General features: G+C 36.1%; 1 protein-coding gene across 7 annotated transcripts in view; it reads left to right on the top strand.

Annotated features, from left to right (window-relative positions):
• The window catches only part of HNMT (histamine N-methyltransferase), a 156,239-nt gene that overhangs the window by 53,942 nt on the left and 86,127 nt on the right, over nucleotides 1-16,170 (top strand). For 4 of the 7 annotated variants that reach the window (XM_073884486.1, XM_073884487.1, XM_073884491.1 and 1 more), the window contains exons 3-6: nucleotides 1,462-1,569; nucleotides 2,592-2,722; nucleotides 5,156-5,249; nucleotides 13,065-13,131. In XM_073884486.1, coding sequence (XP_073740587.1) covers nucleotides 1,462-1,569; nucleotides 2,592-2,722; nucleotides 5,156-5,249; nucleotides 13,065-13,131 — 400 coding nt within the window. Of the gene's footprint in view, nucleotides 1-1,461; nucleotides 1,570-2,591; nucleotides 2,723-5,155; nucleotides 5,250-13,064; nucleotides 13,462-16,170 lie in introns of those variants that run through there. The other 3 variants (XM_025856682.2, XM_025856674.2, XM_073884480.1) reach the window with 2 other exon arrangements.

Raw genomic sequence — 16,170 nt, 5'->3', positions numbered from 1 at the left:
TGTAGAGGTTCTGTTAATGTCATTTATACCAAAATGTTAAAGACTAACATCATTTTCATAGGCTAGTCTTGCCAGCACATAGATCTATTTTAGTAAAGGTAAACATCATAACCTTAGAGAATAAAATTGCAGAACTTAAGTTGGAGACATCAGCAATAGGGACAGAGGAGATATTTTTATTTTCAATGAAAGCAATAAAACTAATGAAAAGCTACTATTTATTGAGTGTCTATTTTACACTGAGTTTTATATTGCATTTTCTCACTGAACCCTCACAATTAATAAATTATGTGCTATCATTATTGCTATTTTTCTGATGAGGAAAATACAGCTTGGAGAGGTAAAGCAAATTGCTAAAAGTTATACACACCTAGTAAGTGGAGAAGACAGGTTTGGAACTCAAACCCATCAAACTTATCACCATCTCTCTCACTCAATCATTTACATGGTAAGTTTTCATCAGGGCAGGTATCTTTGTGCTCTTCCTAACATTATTTGCTAGAGCCTAGTGAAGTGCTGGACACATAGTATGCAATTAATTGTTGGTGCATGAATTAATGAATACATATCTATTCTACCATAACCTCCTTTCCATTTTACCTCACTGGAATCACCTTTTGCTTGGATGCCTGCCTTGTCGAATATTCCAAAATTCTGAAGTGCCAGTAGTCCATATATACCGTTCTGTTCCCTGACTTCATGTCTCTATCTTCGTGTCCTATCTGCCTGCAATTCCTCATTTTCCCAGAAGTCTCTGAGCTAACTTCCACTTACCCTGTAACACAGAGCTCAAGGAGGGTCTCCCTCCATAAGGCTTTCCCTTTCTCTGACCTCTCCTCCTTCCTTTTCCTCACTGTCTCCTTTCCTCTCCCCACCATGGCCCAACCTGACAGGGTTCCTTTCATGCCTGTGTCTTCCACTAGACCATGGTGTATTTGAAAGTGAATGTCTGACACCTTTTTAATCTTTTTTTTTTTGTACCTAACATATTTTTCTTCTGACATATTTTTATATGCTTCTGGCCTAGCCTAGTTTATCAATTCTCAGGTGCTTTTTTTCATATTTTAACATTTCTGAATTTGGGATACATCTTTCAGTTGATGGAATCTTAAAATTATAATTGACAGTGTTTTTTTCTGATCTAGTGATACAAAAAGAAGAGTTGACCGAGTCCTAGAATCAATGGCATCTTAGATTTAACATAATATGGTAATAGAAAATAAATAAAGGTTATATGAATGAAGGAAGGAATAACAATTATAGCCCTCCTCAAGTCATATTATTATTCCTACTTACAACCTACCTGTTCTGCATCATAGACAACATGGCAGGGCAACAGTTGAGCATTATTCTTTATGTTGGGTTTTCCTAGTACAAGTAAGACATAATATACTACCTCAAATTATTCTTAATCATTTCTTTCTGGACTTACATTATATATTCCATATACTTGTCTTCTAGGTGAAATTGATCTTCAAATTCTTTCCAAAGTGCAGATTCAATATCCAGGAATTCATATCAACAATGAAGTTGTTGAGCCAAGTGCTGAGCAAATTGCCAAGTACAAAGGTACCTGTAACCCATGGTGCTCTATGTCAAATCCTATCCTAAAAGGCTTATCATCCCAAATTTGTCCCCTCAGTCATTAACAACATAGTCACTAGGGTATGTTCTTTATAAGCTTATTGGGAAAATAAGATATTTAATTTGTTTTCTTGGCAGACATGACTAACACCTCAGAAATACGAACAGTGAATAATTAGATTTCTTTTTTTACTGACTCCTCTATTCCCTGGTCATCAGCTATTATTTCTGATGTTTATTCTTAGAGACAGAGTCATTAATTCATTCAGAAATATTTAAACAGAATCCTTGCTCTTAAAGGGTTTATGTTTAATGGATTATAGCAGGAGTCAGCAAACTTCTCTGAAAAAACACACACTGTAAATATTTTTTAGGCCACACAATCTCTCTCACAACCAATCAACTTTCCTATGGTAGCACCAAGGCAGTCAAAGATGATGCTGATAAACTGAGTGTTCATATGTTCCAATAAAACTTTATAAACACAAAAGTTTGACTTTTATATCATTTTCACATATCATCAAATGTTATTCTTTTGATTTTTTTAACCATTTAAAAATCTAACAGCATAAGATATGAAAGGCATAAAGTCAGGAAGTGAAATAGTATGTTTTTAGCTTTCAGTCTATTTAGAAATAGGTGGCGAGCCAGATATGGTCCATGGGCCATGGTCTGCTGGCTCCTGGGTTACAGAATCATATCATTTGTTTTCCACTGATAAAATTCACCAGTTGATTCCCCATTAATACTGAGATAATGTAACCAATGTCTGATCAGGGTTCTCATAATTATTTCTTATTGACTCTTTCTTTCATCTCTAATTTCATTTACTACTAGAAAAAAAATATCAGGATGAACTCTCTGGTCTTCCAGAGCCACATAAAAAAGAAAAATGTGCTTTATATCTGTTATGTATATAACATTGATTGCATTAAAATTCGAAATGGAAATGGATTCTGCATTTGCAATTAAAATTGTTGGTGTGCCATCTCTTTTCTATATTTTAGAGCTTGTAGCCAAGACATCGAACCTCGAGAACATAAAGTTTGCTTGGCATAAGGAGACATCATCTGAATATCAAAATAGAATCATAGAGAAAAAAGAATTTCAGAAGTGGGACTTTATTCATATGATTCAGGTAAGAAATATTTATTGTTATATATTCTCAGAAAGATTTTTTTTTTCAGAAATATGTATGAAGAATGCCTAATATTCTACCTTTAGGAAGAAAAATGAAAATCTGGTTTCTGATTTTATAAGTGAACATTATCTGTCCAGATTGAGGATAAAGATGTTGATAGTACTGAGAGATTCTCTGTAACATTCAAAAAGCCAATTTTTTTATACTCAAACACCTTCAGTTACTGATTTTTTTTCAATGTTGGCTTAATTAATTTTTGTAGGATTGGAAGTTCATAGATAGTTTTGAGGGCAGTAGAGTGTTAACATATTCTAGCACAGCTCTAATGGTCTGGATGGACTGATGTCCCAGAGTTTTTCTGAATCCTTTCTTTCCCTTCTGTTGATGACCTGGCTGGTGTGCATGTGGCAGAAGGGGCAGGTTAGATCATTCTTAGGTCGATAAAGATTACCAATATCAGTCAGTCATTCAGTAGGAATTTATTTCCATGATCCAGCACTGATAGTGTATTTCTTAGAAATACACTGGAGGGTTTCTTGGAAAGGGGGTGACCATTCATTAGATGTTATGGGGACGGATTTATGAGAATCACTGATATTTCTGGATAGCATATGAGTGTATGGACTTTGGGTGTTGTCTACCATCAGAAAATGTGTATATTTTAGAAATACCAATATTAACAGTAAGAGACATCTTTCCACAGTCCACAAGTGCAGTCATCCCAAAGGAATAAACTTACAAGAAATCAAAGGAAGAAATGACTCCAACATTAGTTATCCAAGCAATCCTACACCTCTGCTTTCCTAGCTGACAAAATCATTTACCTGTAAGAGAGTACTTAAATTGTCCATCAAGCCTATATTGTTTCTCTATTAGACTTAATTTCTTCCCTCCTCATATTAACTATTTCATACCTCCTTCTCTCTCCTTACACTTCCTGTAACCCCTCCACCACCACTCATTCCCAGCTGATGACCTCACTTCATACTGTATAGCAAAAAGAGAAATCATCAGACGGAAAGTCATCTTTCACCCTCCAAATTTATAAACACAGCTGCATCTGTACCCAACATCTCTTTCATCTAATTACAAAAGCCTCCTTTTATCAAAAACCTGTCCCTCCACTTGTACTCTGGATCCCATTCTTTACCTGTTATAAAATGTCGCATCTTCAGAGATCATTCTTCTATTTCTCTCAAAATTTCCATGTATCTTCCTTCTTTCTTAGAGCAACTCTGCTTCCTCTGCATTACTATTCTATTCCCCTATCTTCCTCCCTGTCTAGGATACATTTTCCCTATGTTATATCTTTGTCTCTTCATTGTTCCTTATAGTCTTAACACTCTCATGACATTCTTTCAACTTAATGTTCACAGTCAACTTCAGAGAATCTCAGTATCTATTAGATCAAATTTCAGAGCATCTCTTCTGGCCCACCTCCTCTTTTTTAGCCAGGTCACATCATAGGCTGTTAGCCATCTTATGGATTATGTATCTGGGTACCTATCTCTGTCATGAACAGCATGGGATGACATGATACTAAATATGGTCCCGAAGCAGCATAGGCCATGTGCAGCTCCATTTTATTTCATTCATTCATGTGAAAGGGGCGTAGTTTAAGTTGTGTTTGCTTAATGCAAAAAATTCTATCATGGGCATCTACATAGAATATTAAATTATTGCCCAAGAGAGATGGAGATGAGATTTAAGAAGTAAGTATCTATGGGGGTAGATTCCAGGGATGCAAGCCATTAAGGAAAATTTTCCACTGCCAATGTATAATTCTAGGCTCTGCCTGTGTTGAGTGGAAAGGCCTTTCCCTGAACTCCATCAGAGATGGTCCAGAGTTATTAAAAAGGGGTGGGTTGACCCCTAGCACCTTGTGACCAAGTATGTAACCTCATGCTTTATTCAGTCCATTTTCCTAGAGAATCTGTCAACATCAGAGCCTGCCATATTTTCTGTGATTTAAAAAAAGCATCTGTGAGCATATGGTAAAGCTGGTACAAGGGCCTTAATTTTAAAGCAATGTTCCATGAAATGGGGTCTGTTTTTTTGGTGCCAGCACCATCTTCTCCCAGAAGAACTATAATTCACAAAATGTAGAGTAAGCATAGAATCGATGCCCCAATGTGGAGTGGAGACTAAGTATCTCCAGCTATAAATGTCTCTGTTATTGAAGTCAGAAAGAGTAAATTTAAAACTATTTGGCTGTAATTGAGCAAATACCATAGTTTTCCCTTTTCTCAAATATTTTATCACATTATTACTTTCTTTCTCCATATAACATCTTTAATTTTTAAATTCTTAAAGTGTTTTGTTGAGTAAAACTCTCAACTTGAAAATCAAACTTTCTGATGACTATCTAGCCCAAGTAACAAAGACATTGACATAGAAAAGTGTCTAATCTCTCTTTTCTTTCATTTCTAGATGCTGTATTATGTAAAAGATATCCCAGCTACCCTGAAATTCTTCCATAGTCTCTTAGCTACCAACGCTAAGATGCTCATTATTCTTGTGTCAGGTAAATTATTTATATTCACCCTGAATTTTAAAACAATAATAGTGCATATGTGCTTGGATATATGTGTTCGAAGGCAGCCTGCTATATTTGGTCTTCATTATGAAATTCTTGACTTGGCTTCTGATCGTAGTCAATTAATAAACACAGTATTAGGAAAGTCCTTCATAACAGCTATCAATTTAGGGGGTCTAGTGGAATTAAATGTCTAATTACTTCTTTCTCTGGGGAAAATTTATCTTTGTTGTCTATATATAAATTATTTTTTATATGACATAGAGCAAATACCACTAATAGGAATTTTTTTTAATGAGGCCAAAAACAGCAAATATTTCTGTTTACCTCCTTTTTGCTTCTTGAATGTCTCTTCCCTTTCTGTGATGTTTACTATATATAAATAAAGGTTTAAATATTTGGGATGCCTTCATATTTGATTAATTTGCATTTCTAGAGCCATTATCAATATTGTTCATGGTAGATTTTCTCAAATAACTACCAAAAATTGTTCACTTGTTTTGTATTTTCCAAAGAGGGCATTTGATCATGTCATGTTGCTTCCACTATATAATAAGTACCACATAGAGAAGTCAACATGCTAATAATGAAACACTGACATTGCTGAGTTCATTAATTCACTACTTCTTTCATTCAGCAATCTTCGTGGATTGTCTACACAGTGCTAGGCAGATTGATTCTAGATATACAACAGTCTCTATCTTCCTAAGTATATACCAGACCCCTTACTCAAAACCATATGTCACAAAATTCATCAATTCTTAAATATGAGAAATGACTTTAAGGATGGCAAATAGGGTTGTTACCTATAATTCTAGAGTTGAACTCATGTGGGAGTTTTTGCAAATGAGAGTTCCTGTACACAACCTCTTCCCTAAAGGAACATTTTGATATACTATTTTTATCTCTAGTTAATTAAAAATACTCATGTGGTAGAGTTCTGTTTTCCCATTTAGAAGGGCTTATGTAAACTGGATGCTTCCTACTAACCTCTGTCTAAATTAAGACACTTGGGTAAAGCCATTATGCTACATTTAGGAATACAAAAGACAACTTAGTTGTTACCAATGAGGGCAGTCTATTCTTAATAATCTGTATCAATAATAAAGAAAAAGTGTTACCAATAGAAATAACAGTTTATCCAGAAATCATGTATGTCTGATTTTAGGATATATTTCATATCAATAGAAGATCCCCTCCTTCTTATATTTGGTTTATTCTTAAATATTTTCAGAAGTTAAGTATTTCAGTGTCAGAAAGCAGTTTTCTATGAGTATATTTCTACCAAGAGGAAAAAGCCAGTCTAAGGTTTGACACGAATAGTCTACAAACAACTGAGAACTAAGTACCCTTATGAATACAGTATTCCACTGGCTATCTCATGAATTATATTAATAGAATCCATGGTTTATTAGTATCAAGAAATGTTCAAACCAAAAGAGGCACAGTGAAATATATGGTGATACATGCAGCAAGAATGCTGAGGCATTTCCTAGCTGTGTGAACTTGATCTATGAGTCTTAGTTTATTCAAGGGCTATTTCTAGATAATCACACCTACATTACATTGCATCTATGCATATATGTGGTTCATATGTACTATGTATATATACTATGTATATATACATTCACAGGGAAAAAGCAAAGAAAGGGAGTAAAGACTCAAATATCAATTAGCTTTTTCTTAAAAAGTATTTTGACTCAAAAGATATTCAGTCAATGTAGTTTGATGGTGGAAATATTTTGCTAACTTTTTCTGTATACAGTAAAAAACTCTTCATTACTGTACTCAGCATGGGAGAGAGGTATCCCAAAGAGGACAACATTGTTCATAGACATTGTTCCTACACGTAAGAATGCAAAAAATAACAAATGTCCAATTATTAAAGGGCCTCTAATGACCCCCTGCCTTTATCACATGCACTTTTCTTAGAAGAGATTTGTGCAGCTACAAGAGAAATATCATACATACATTTCTTCTTAAAGAACCACTTAACAAAAGGAGAAGATACATTTAGGCATTTTATTTTGGACTTTCCAATTATCTCCTAAGGCTAAAAGTTACAGCTTTATTGCCTCTATCAGAAGAGTTATTAAGGAAATAAATTAATTAAATATATGTAATAAAAAATAAGCCACCTAGTTCAATACAGTTTCCTTTCCAGAAAAGAAAATATTCTACTTGAAAAGGTAAATAAAATTGTCAAATATGTTGATCTTGTCATCAGTTTAGTATAAACTGAATGTCTCCAGATTCCTCAGTCTTAGGGGATCACTTATAACTCTTACAAATCCAGAAAAAATGATGGGATCCCTTATCCCAAGTAACTTGGGTCATCCATCCCTCTCCCCATGACTCCTGAGGATCTTGGGGGTCATGCTTACATGCTCCTGATGGTTGCCAACCACTGTTTGCCCCAAACTTCTGCTGCCAGTTCAATTTTTGATTTCCTATCTCCAAACCTTGCATGTCTTTCAGCTGCCTTTTCTTATCCTGTTCTGCTTTGCTCCAAACATAGACATAGCCCTACTTCCTTCATTCTCGAAAGCACCATTCTTTGATTTTTGGGAGATGGCAAGACTGATGGAGTAGAAGGACAGCAGGTACAGAACTTAGTGCAAAGTCCCACAGTCACTCTTTTCCTAGCTTTTCTCCTGCTCAGCGGTGCCCTTCTCCCTTGCACCTACTCGTAACTTCTCCCAGACCTCGCCCATATCCTCTTAGCTCACTACTTTTCCTAAGATACCAACTCCTCACTTTTGCCCTTCCATCCCTCTTATTTGTTCCTTGGAGCAGTTTAACTTCCTTTTGATCTACCTCTTTCACCTGGGTGAACCTGTGCACCTATGAACCTGTCTTAGCCACAGTATATTTCCCCAGGATAAACTGTATTGCCCCTCAGTGTATGGAAGTGGCTGCAGTTTCCTTTTTAAAGAATAGCAATATTTTCTTTGTTGCATTAACAAAGTCACTACGAATATATGGATCAGCTTTTAGAAAAATAGATCATGGCCAGTTTCCAACAGAAAAAACAAATTGAATCACAAGAAATTTGCAATCAGATTTGCCTTATATCCTTGTCAATTAACATGTATAGGATTGATCTACATTTTTATTGTTCATTTTTTCATTTGCTGATATCACTTCAAATCCCTGTCTGCCCAGACCAGTCTGTAGCTAGCAACCAAGTTTGAGAATGCTTCCTGGATCATATGAGGTACCTGAGCAACTTCCCCCTTCACCCCGTATGAAAACCATTGCCCTAAACTGCCTTCTCAGCTCAAACTATAATCCTTGAAACCCCCTTCTCCATGTTTACCTCATGAAAACATTCCTTAAACTTGAATATTGCCCTAAAACTTGGAACACATATACCAAAATGGTTCACACTAAGCTCTGTTCTTATCAAGCCTCTTGCAGTCACTTTCTGGGTGGAATTTGCTTCATAATTACCTAGAAGTGCAGAAACCTGTTTGGGAAGAAAGCTTTGTTTCAGGGCAGCATTGTCATCCATAGCTACACTTCAATGCAGAAAACTGGGTGCTCATTGTAGACGATTCAGACAAACCTAGAACTAGTTACTAAATTAAATTTCCAGGAACACTCATCTAGCTAATATCTAGGTAGATAATAGTATGTCTGGATTACCATCTTGCTCTAAAGGGTCATCTTAAATGTGCCACATAGCTGAGGCTCTTTCCTGTCCATCTCAGACACTGACCTATTACTGAATTGACAAGTTATTTCTCTGAATAGACTGAATTACTGTTATTTGAGTACCATATGGACACTCATTTTTACAATTTATTAATCATAAGATAATGAAATATGGGGTCAGTTTCCAGAATTATGCAGAAACCTAGGTTGGCTCTATGTTCCATGTGTACCACGTGTACCTAGATACCATGTGTGTTCAGCCATATTGAAAACAGTACACAGCCTGTACTCTCAGTCCATGTTGTCTGCATAGGATAGCTGTTTTGTAGATTTGATTCATTCAGCTTTTCTTGAGCTTCTACAGTCAGTCACTGCTAGGCTCTGTAGGATGCAGATGACTATTACTTTTCCTCTGCTTTTGAACGGCTCCTATGTAGTGGAGGATTGAGGCATGTAAACACTTGGAGCAGTGTGCTAAGTTTCTTATCAGAGGCATACAAGGAATTTAAAGAGAGCTCCTTGAGAGCAGGCATTCTGCTTCTCATCTCTTTGGAACCTAGAACACACCCAATAGATATTTGAATTGAACTGAATAAATTATTTTATAATCATTTATTATTTCTGCCTTATAATATTCTAAACTACTAGTTCTGAATGTGTCTAAAAAAAGAGCATGTTTTGGCTAAAACTACATGATGGACTTGGAATCAGAGAACATAGAAAGTTCTGGAGATTTGAAGATAGGTTTAATAAACAGGAGTAAAAGACTCAATAAAGAAGATACACATGCACACAGACACGCACACACACTAAAGTGCATGCTGGAATAGGCAGAGAAAAGCGATGAAGAGTAGGCAAATAAAACTCATTAGGAAAAGACAGAGAAATTGAAATCAGAATTAAATGACAGCATTTACTGTTAGAATACATGTTGCTTGAGGGAAGAGAGGCTTTTCTCTGTATTTGGAAGTATCAGTTACAGAACTAGCCCAGCTCGGTAAATATTCATTTAATTATAACAAGCAGAAGTTCCTGATTATATAAAGATAAAAGATTTGATTTGGGGATGAAAAGGAAGAGAGATAAGGACAAATGAGGTGGATTTTTAAAATGAGTGTCTCACACTAAAATGATATCAGTCGTAGCATGTTTTTCTGCAAATGTAGTAGCCAGGCATTAGTTTTGAGAGTTGCTAGTTAAAATGCAACTTTTCTGGTTAAGGGGGTTTAGCCAGAAGGAGACACTGGTTTTTTGTTCTCCCCTCTCCTTACCTGACTGAGGAAGGAGGCAAACATGGTGTGTTATTTTTAATAGAATGAGAAAAAAGAATCTGGTTTATATCATGTTGGAAACAAAAATAGCACCATATGTTGTGCCCACTGACAGCCATTATGATAATGCATCAGTTAGAAAGTGTATAATTGCTCAGCTCAGAAATGGCACCAAGTCACACAACACTGACACCAGTAAATTTTCTGCAATCAGTATTTGGTTATTTTTTTTCTCTGTCAGCTTAAAAATAAAAATAATAATGATAATAGAGCTTCTTTTCAATTCATTGAAATATTTATTTTCTTGTAAAGTCTTATTTGTAGGCATATTCTTATTTGGGCAGATAATCATTGTCTTTGTAATGAAAGATTTTTTAATACATACTCATGACCCTATTATTTTTCACTGGACTGAGGTTTTGTTTTTTCTGCTTCATTCCAATTTTACCTTCTAGAGCATACCCTGAAGTTATCGCTCCCTCTGAAATATTGGTAGAATGTCAATTATCTAAGCTATTTAAATTTTACCCTTTTCTGCCTTGGATAGTCTGTTTTGTTGAGTTCAATCAGGAGACTTTAGCCCAATCCATGGATGAGGGCCAGGGGTCTTTGGGCATCCAATAATCATATGCATAACTGTATAGGTATTTATTGTTTGTGTACTTTGCTGGAGAGTCAGTTACTTCATTAGACCATAAAAGAGGTTTGGGAACCAAAAAAATGTCAAGCCTTTGAAATCTTCACTATTAATCCTGGAATATAGGTTCCCTCTTACATTGCTTTGCCAAGTCCAACTTAATTTCCCAATACTTGAACAATGTTTATTTACTACGTGTGCCAGTCATGGTTCTTAGTTCCTTTACTTTTTCTTGCCCTAATTCTATGCAAAAATTCTATTGTTATCCCTGTTTTGCAGGTGATAAAACTGAGGAAAAGTTTCATAGAGCTAGTCAGAGGAAAAGTCAGGCTTCCTACTTAAGCAGTTGGCTTTAGAGACCCTCTTACTTACTACACTGTATCAACTGTGTATGTAACATCCCATTATTATATGCATGTATTAGAGGGTCCACAAACAGCTGCTCATTTGTGTTGATGTAGTAGTATTATAGATTTCTAAACAGCAAGTTTGCTTTTTCACAGTCTCAAGATTACAACCAGTGAAAATATATTATCAAACTAATTCCATATAATGTTCATTTATAAGTATTTATTATCCATCTGCCATGTGCTTAGCATTGTATAACAATTCACTTAAATTATCTCATTTAATACTTGCAGTTGCATTTGAGGTAAGTATGGTTATCCCCACTTTATAGATCAGAAAACTGAGGTTCTCAGAGACTAAATAACAAATCTCATCTCTTCATGAAGTGTCAGAAGTACATTCCAACCTGTGTCTCTCTCCCTCAGAGGCTGCTTCTCTTAGCTTCTACACTGGGCTGGGTTTTCAATTAAACACAGTAGACATTGCTAAAACATCTTCTAAAGCTGGGAACAAAATTTGTAAGAATCAGCCTATTTATTGGCAGTGCAAGGCAGCATTTTATAAGTGGAGACATGAGCGGCTACCCCATTTTTTGTTTGAGAAAATTATCATTGTATTTATTCTGCTCTTTCTCTCTGTTTCAGTTCTTACTCTTAGATCCTCTCCTCTGAACTCAAGACTCACATAAACCACTGCCTCCTTCTTATCACTGCTGGAATGTCCAAGAGGTATCAATAGATATCTCATATTTACATTTCCAAAACTTGACACCTGATGATACATTTAAAACTGCTCCTATCTCATTCTTCCCATTTCCAATAATGGCAATTCTCTCTTTTCAGGTACTTGGGGCAAAATCATTGGGGCCACTGACTCTGTTTTCACTCACACCCAATATCCAAATTGTTGGCAAATCTCACTGGATCTAGGAGCATAATATATAAGAAATCCAACCACTTCTCATCACCTCCAAAAGCTAGCTGCTCCAATTTGCCATCATCTGTCACCCAGATTATTTCCATAACCTCCTTACTGTTCTCCCTGTTTCTGCCCTTATGGCCCTATGGTCTATTCTCATCTGTGTGACTAAGTAACCTTATTAAAATGTAAATCAGGTTAAGTCAATCTAATGTTGTGTTGTCCAGTATAAAAGCCACATTTGGCTATTGAAATTGATATGTAAATGAATTGCAATGAAGTAAAGCTTAAAATTCATTTTCTTGGTCATACTAGCCACAGTTCAAATGTTCCTTAGCCACAGATGGTTAGTGGCTACCATATTGGACAATGCAGATATAGAATATGTTCATCGATCCAGAAAGTTATTTCAGACAACTCTACAATGGCTTCCCATCTCATCCCACGCGATATGGCACCCTATCTACTTCCCCACCACTCATCCATCCTTATCTTCTTCTATTCTCCCTTTTGCTCACTGAATTCCAACCTCACTGGTTTCCTGGCTAGTTCTTAACATGACAAGCATGCTCCTGCATCAGAGCCTTTGTAGTTGCTCTTTTCTGTACCTAAGGTATTCTTCCCTCTGATACCTACATGGCTTGTTCTCATATCTCTGCTCAAATGTCACATTATTACAGAGACTTTCTGTGACCACTCTATATAAACAGCAACCCATCTAACTCTTTAACCCTCCTTATTCCTTGTTCTGATTTGTTTTTCATTAGCACTTAGCACCATCTGATATGTGATTTATTTACTTGTGTATTTAACTTTCTTTCCCCCTGCTGTGCACCTTTTAAATTAAGTTACTCAAAGGCAAGAATATTTCTTTATTGGCTGCTTTATTCTAAGCATGTAGTATACTTCCCGGCAGAGAAGAGAAATGAGAAGAAGAATAAGTAAAAGCATGAACTTTGTTTTATCACACAGGAATCAGTGGCTGGGACAAGCTGTGGAAAAAGTATGGATCCCGCTTACCTCAGGATGACCTCTGTCAGTATGTCACATCATCTGACCTCACTCAGATTCTGGATAAATTGGGGATTAAGTATGAGTGTTATGACCTTCTGTCCACCATGGACATATCTGATTGTTTTGTTGATGGCAATGAAAATGGAGAACTGCTTTGTGATTTTTTGACAGAAACCTGCAACTTTAATACAACAGCACCACCTGATCTCAAAGCAGAAATTATGAAAGATCTGCAAGAGTCTGAATTCAGTGTAAAGAAAGAGGGAAAGGTTCTTTTTAATAATAGTCTGAGTTTCATAGTGGTTGAGGCATAAATATCAACATGAAAGTATATTAAAAATTATATTTTGAATAATGTTGATCATTTATTTCTGTATTAAAATTATAAACACATCTCAATATAAATAGATTATTGTCTCATATATAAAATTTAGAAAATTCCAAGACATTCTTAGATTTCCATGCAAATCATATAGGATACTGTTAGTCTTATCCCATTCCTTCCCCACATCAAGAGGCCACATTCCGAATAAATACCACATAAGCTAGAAAAATGAGACAACTAAGTTTCACTGGCTTATTGACAAGAAAATCCTTTCCATTTGTTGATTGTACTGGGATTTCCCAAAATATTCATAAAACATGTGCTATGGATTCTTTAAATACTACAGAAGTATATACTTATTGATATATATGAAAAAGTATGTTTATTGATCTTTTCCCTTTTGTGAAGAATTATTTGTGCACATTCTTCTAGTAGTTTCTATCTTGTTTTTATTGATTACTAAAAATAAGCACCTTAGGATACTACAAAATTATTTGTTATGTGTTCCATTTGCTTCTACTTTGTTTTCTCTTTTCTCTTTATTGTTTATCTTTTATCTTTGATTTTATAGTATTTTGTTTGTTTTTTGATATAGTGAAGTTTTTTTCTATTCATTTTCTATTCAGTCAAATTTTAAGGTTTTTTTTTCTTTCTTAATTTCTGGGTTTCTGACACATTTTTAAAGGCCTTCTTAAAACAAGGTTTTAGAATATTTACATATTTTATTATAAAAAATATAGTTTCACTTTAAAAAATCTTTGATATGTTTGAAATTTACATAAGTGTAGGAGTCTGGGAAGATGGCAGAGTAGAAGGACCCTCAACTCACCTAGTCCCATGGTAACGCTCAAATCAGCATAAATAACAGAAAACCACCGAAAGACAGACAGAAGAAACTCCACAACTAAAGGTAAAGAAGAGACCACATGGAAGAGGATAGGAAAGATGAAGATGAGGTGGCGAGCTAAAAGGGTCCTGGCTGTCTGCAGTTGGGAGGAGCCAGGGGCATGGAGAAGGGTCAGAAATAGATGGTCACACCAGTGAGCCTGCATGGGGAAGAATTCCCATAACATTTGGCTCTGAAAGCAAGAGGGGCTGAATTTCATGAGTTCTTACAACGAGCATGACTTAAAGACTGGAATTTTAAAAATTAGTAGGCTCTGCTCTGGGAGAGCCCAGTGTGTTACAGGAAACTGAGTCCCTGTCCTTAAAGAGATAGCACAACAAATAGCCCATGGAGATACAGCATAGAAGCAGCAGTTTGAAAAATGCCTAGGGCATATTGGAGGGAGAATTATTTACTAATCTCAGAACATGTCCCAGAGAAACATATTTCCCTGAGAGACTCCTCCAGAAACAAAGGAGCTGCCATTTCCATCTCCCACCCGTCAGCATAAATGCTTCACCACCTTCAGAAACCAGCAGAGCCCACACTCCTTACCTAACTTGCTTACACTAAGCCCCTCACATCGGCAGATCTGTCCTTCCCAGTCACTTGACTGCACTGCAGTCTCCTCCCCTAGAAGACTGGCATAAATCTTGCCAACACCGAGTCTCCTGTGTGTTTTGTGGGGCCTTGTTCCAAACAGCAGGTCACCTCCACACACACCTTGTTAAAATTGCACTCCCTACCCATGTGGGCTTTGCAGAGCATCACTGGCCAGGTCTGGTCTTCACAGCAACTGCATATACCCTATGGAAGAGGACCAGCACCACCTTATTAAAAGTGTGTGCCCCACCCACTACTTTCAAGAGTAGGAGACATAGCTGACTTTCCCAACACACAGAAACAGACATAGAGAGTTAGACAAAATGAGGAGACAGAGGAATATGTTCCAAATGAAAGAACTGGACAAAACCACAGCAAGAGACCTACATGAAATTAATATAAGTAATATGCCTGTTAGAGAATTTAAAGTAATGATCATAAAGATAGTCACTGGACTTGGGAAATGAGTGGATGCATCAGTGAGATCCTTAACAAAGAGATAAAAAAGAACCAAGCATAGATGAAGAACACAATAAATGAAATTAAAAATACACTAGATGGAATCAATGGTAGGCTAGAGGAAAGAGAAGAAAAAATTATCAACATGGAAGACAGTAATGGAAAGCAATCAAACTGAGGAGGTAAAAGAAAACAATTATACAGAATGAGAATAGACTTAGGGAACTCAGTGATTCCATCAAGCACAGTAACATTTGCATTATAGGGATCTCTAAGAAGAGAGAGAAAAGGGGGCTGAAAATCTATTTGAGGGAATAATAGCTGAAACTTCCTGAATCTGGGGAAGGAACCAAACCCAGATCTAGGAGGCACAGAGATCCCCCAACAAAATTAACCCAAGAAAGTCCACACAAAGACACATAACAATTAAAATGGCAAAAAGAAGTGATAAAGAAAAAGAAATTAAAGCAGCAAGAGAAAAGAAGAAAATTACTTACAAGGAAAACTCCATAAGGCTATCAGTGGATTTTTTAGCAGAAATTTTGCAGGCCAGAAGAGAGTGGCATATGTGCAAAGTGCTGAATGGAAAAATGTGCAGCCAAGAATATTCTATCCAGAAATGCTAGCATTCAGAATAGAAGGAGGGATAAAGAATTTCTCAGACAAAAACTAAGGGACTTCATGACCACCAAACCAGCCCTACAAGAAATGTTAAAAGGGACTGCTGCAGATGACATGATTATATATGTATATAATATATAATATGATAATATATATATCCTGAAGATCCC

The sequence above is a fragment of the Callorhinus ursinus genome, unplaced genomic scaffold, assembly GCF_003265705.2.
Source record: "Callorhinus ursinus isolate GAN/ISIS: 27379988/994484 unplaced genomic scaffold, GSC_fseal_2.0 scaffold2, whole genome shotgun sequence".
Lineage (NCBI taxonomy): Eukaryota > Metazoa > Chordata > Mammalia > Carnivora > Otariidae > Callorhinus > Callorhinus ursinus.
The sequence above is the reverse complement of the archived record's forward strand: the minus strand, read 5'-3'. Positions and strand labels throughout refer to the sequence as shown.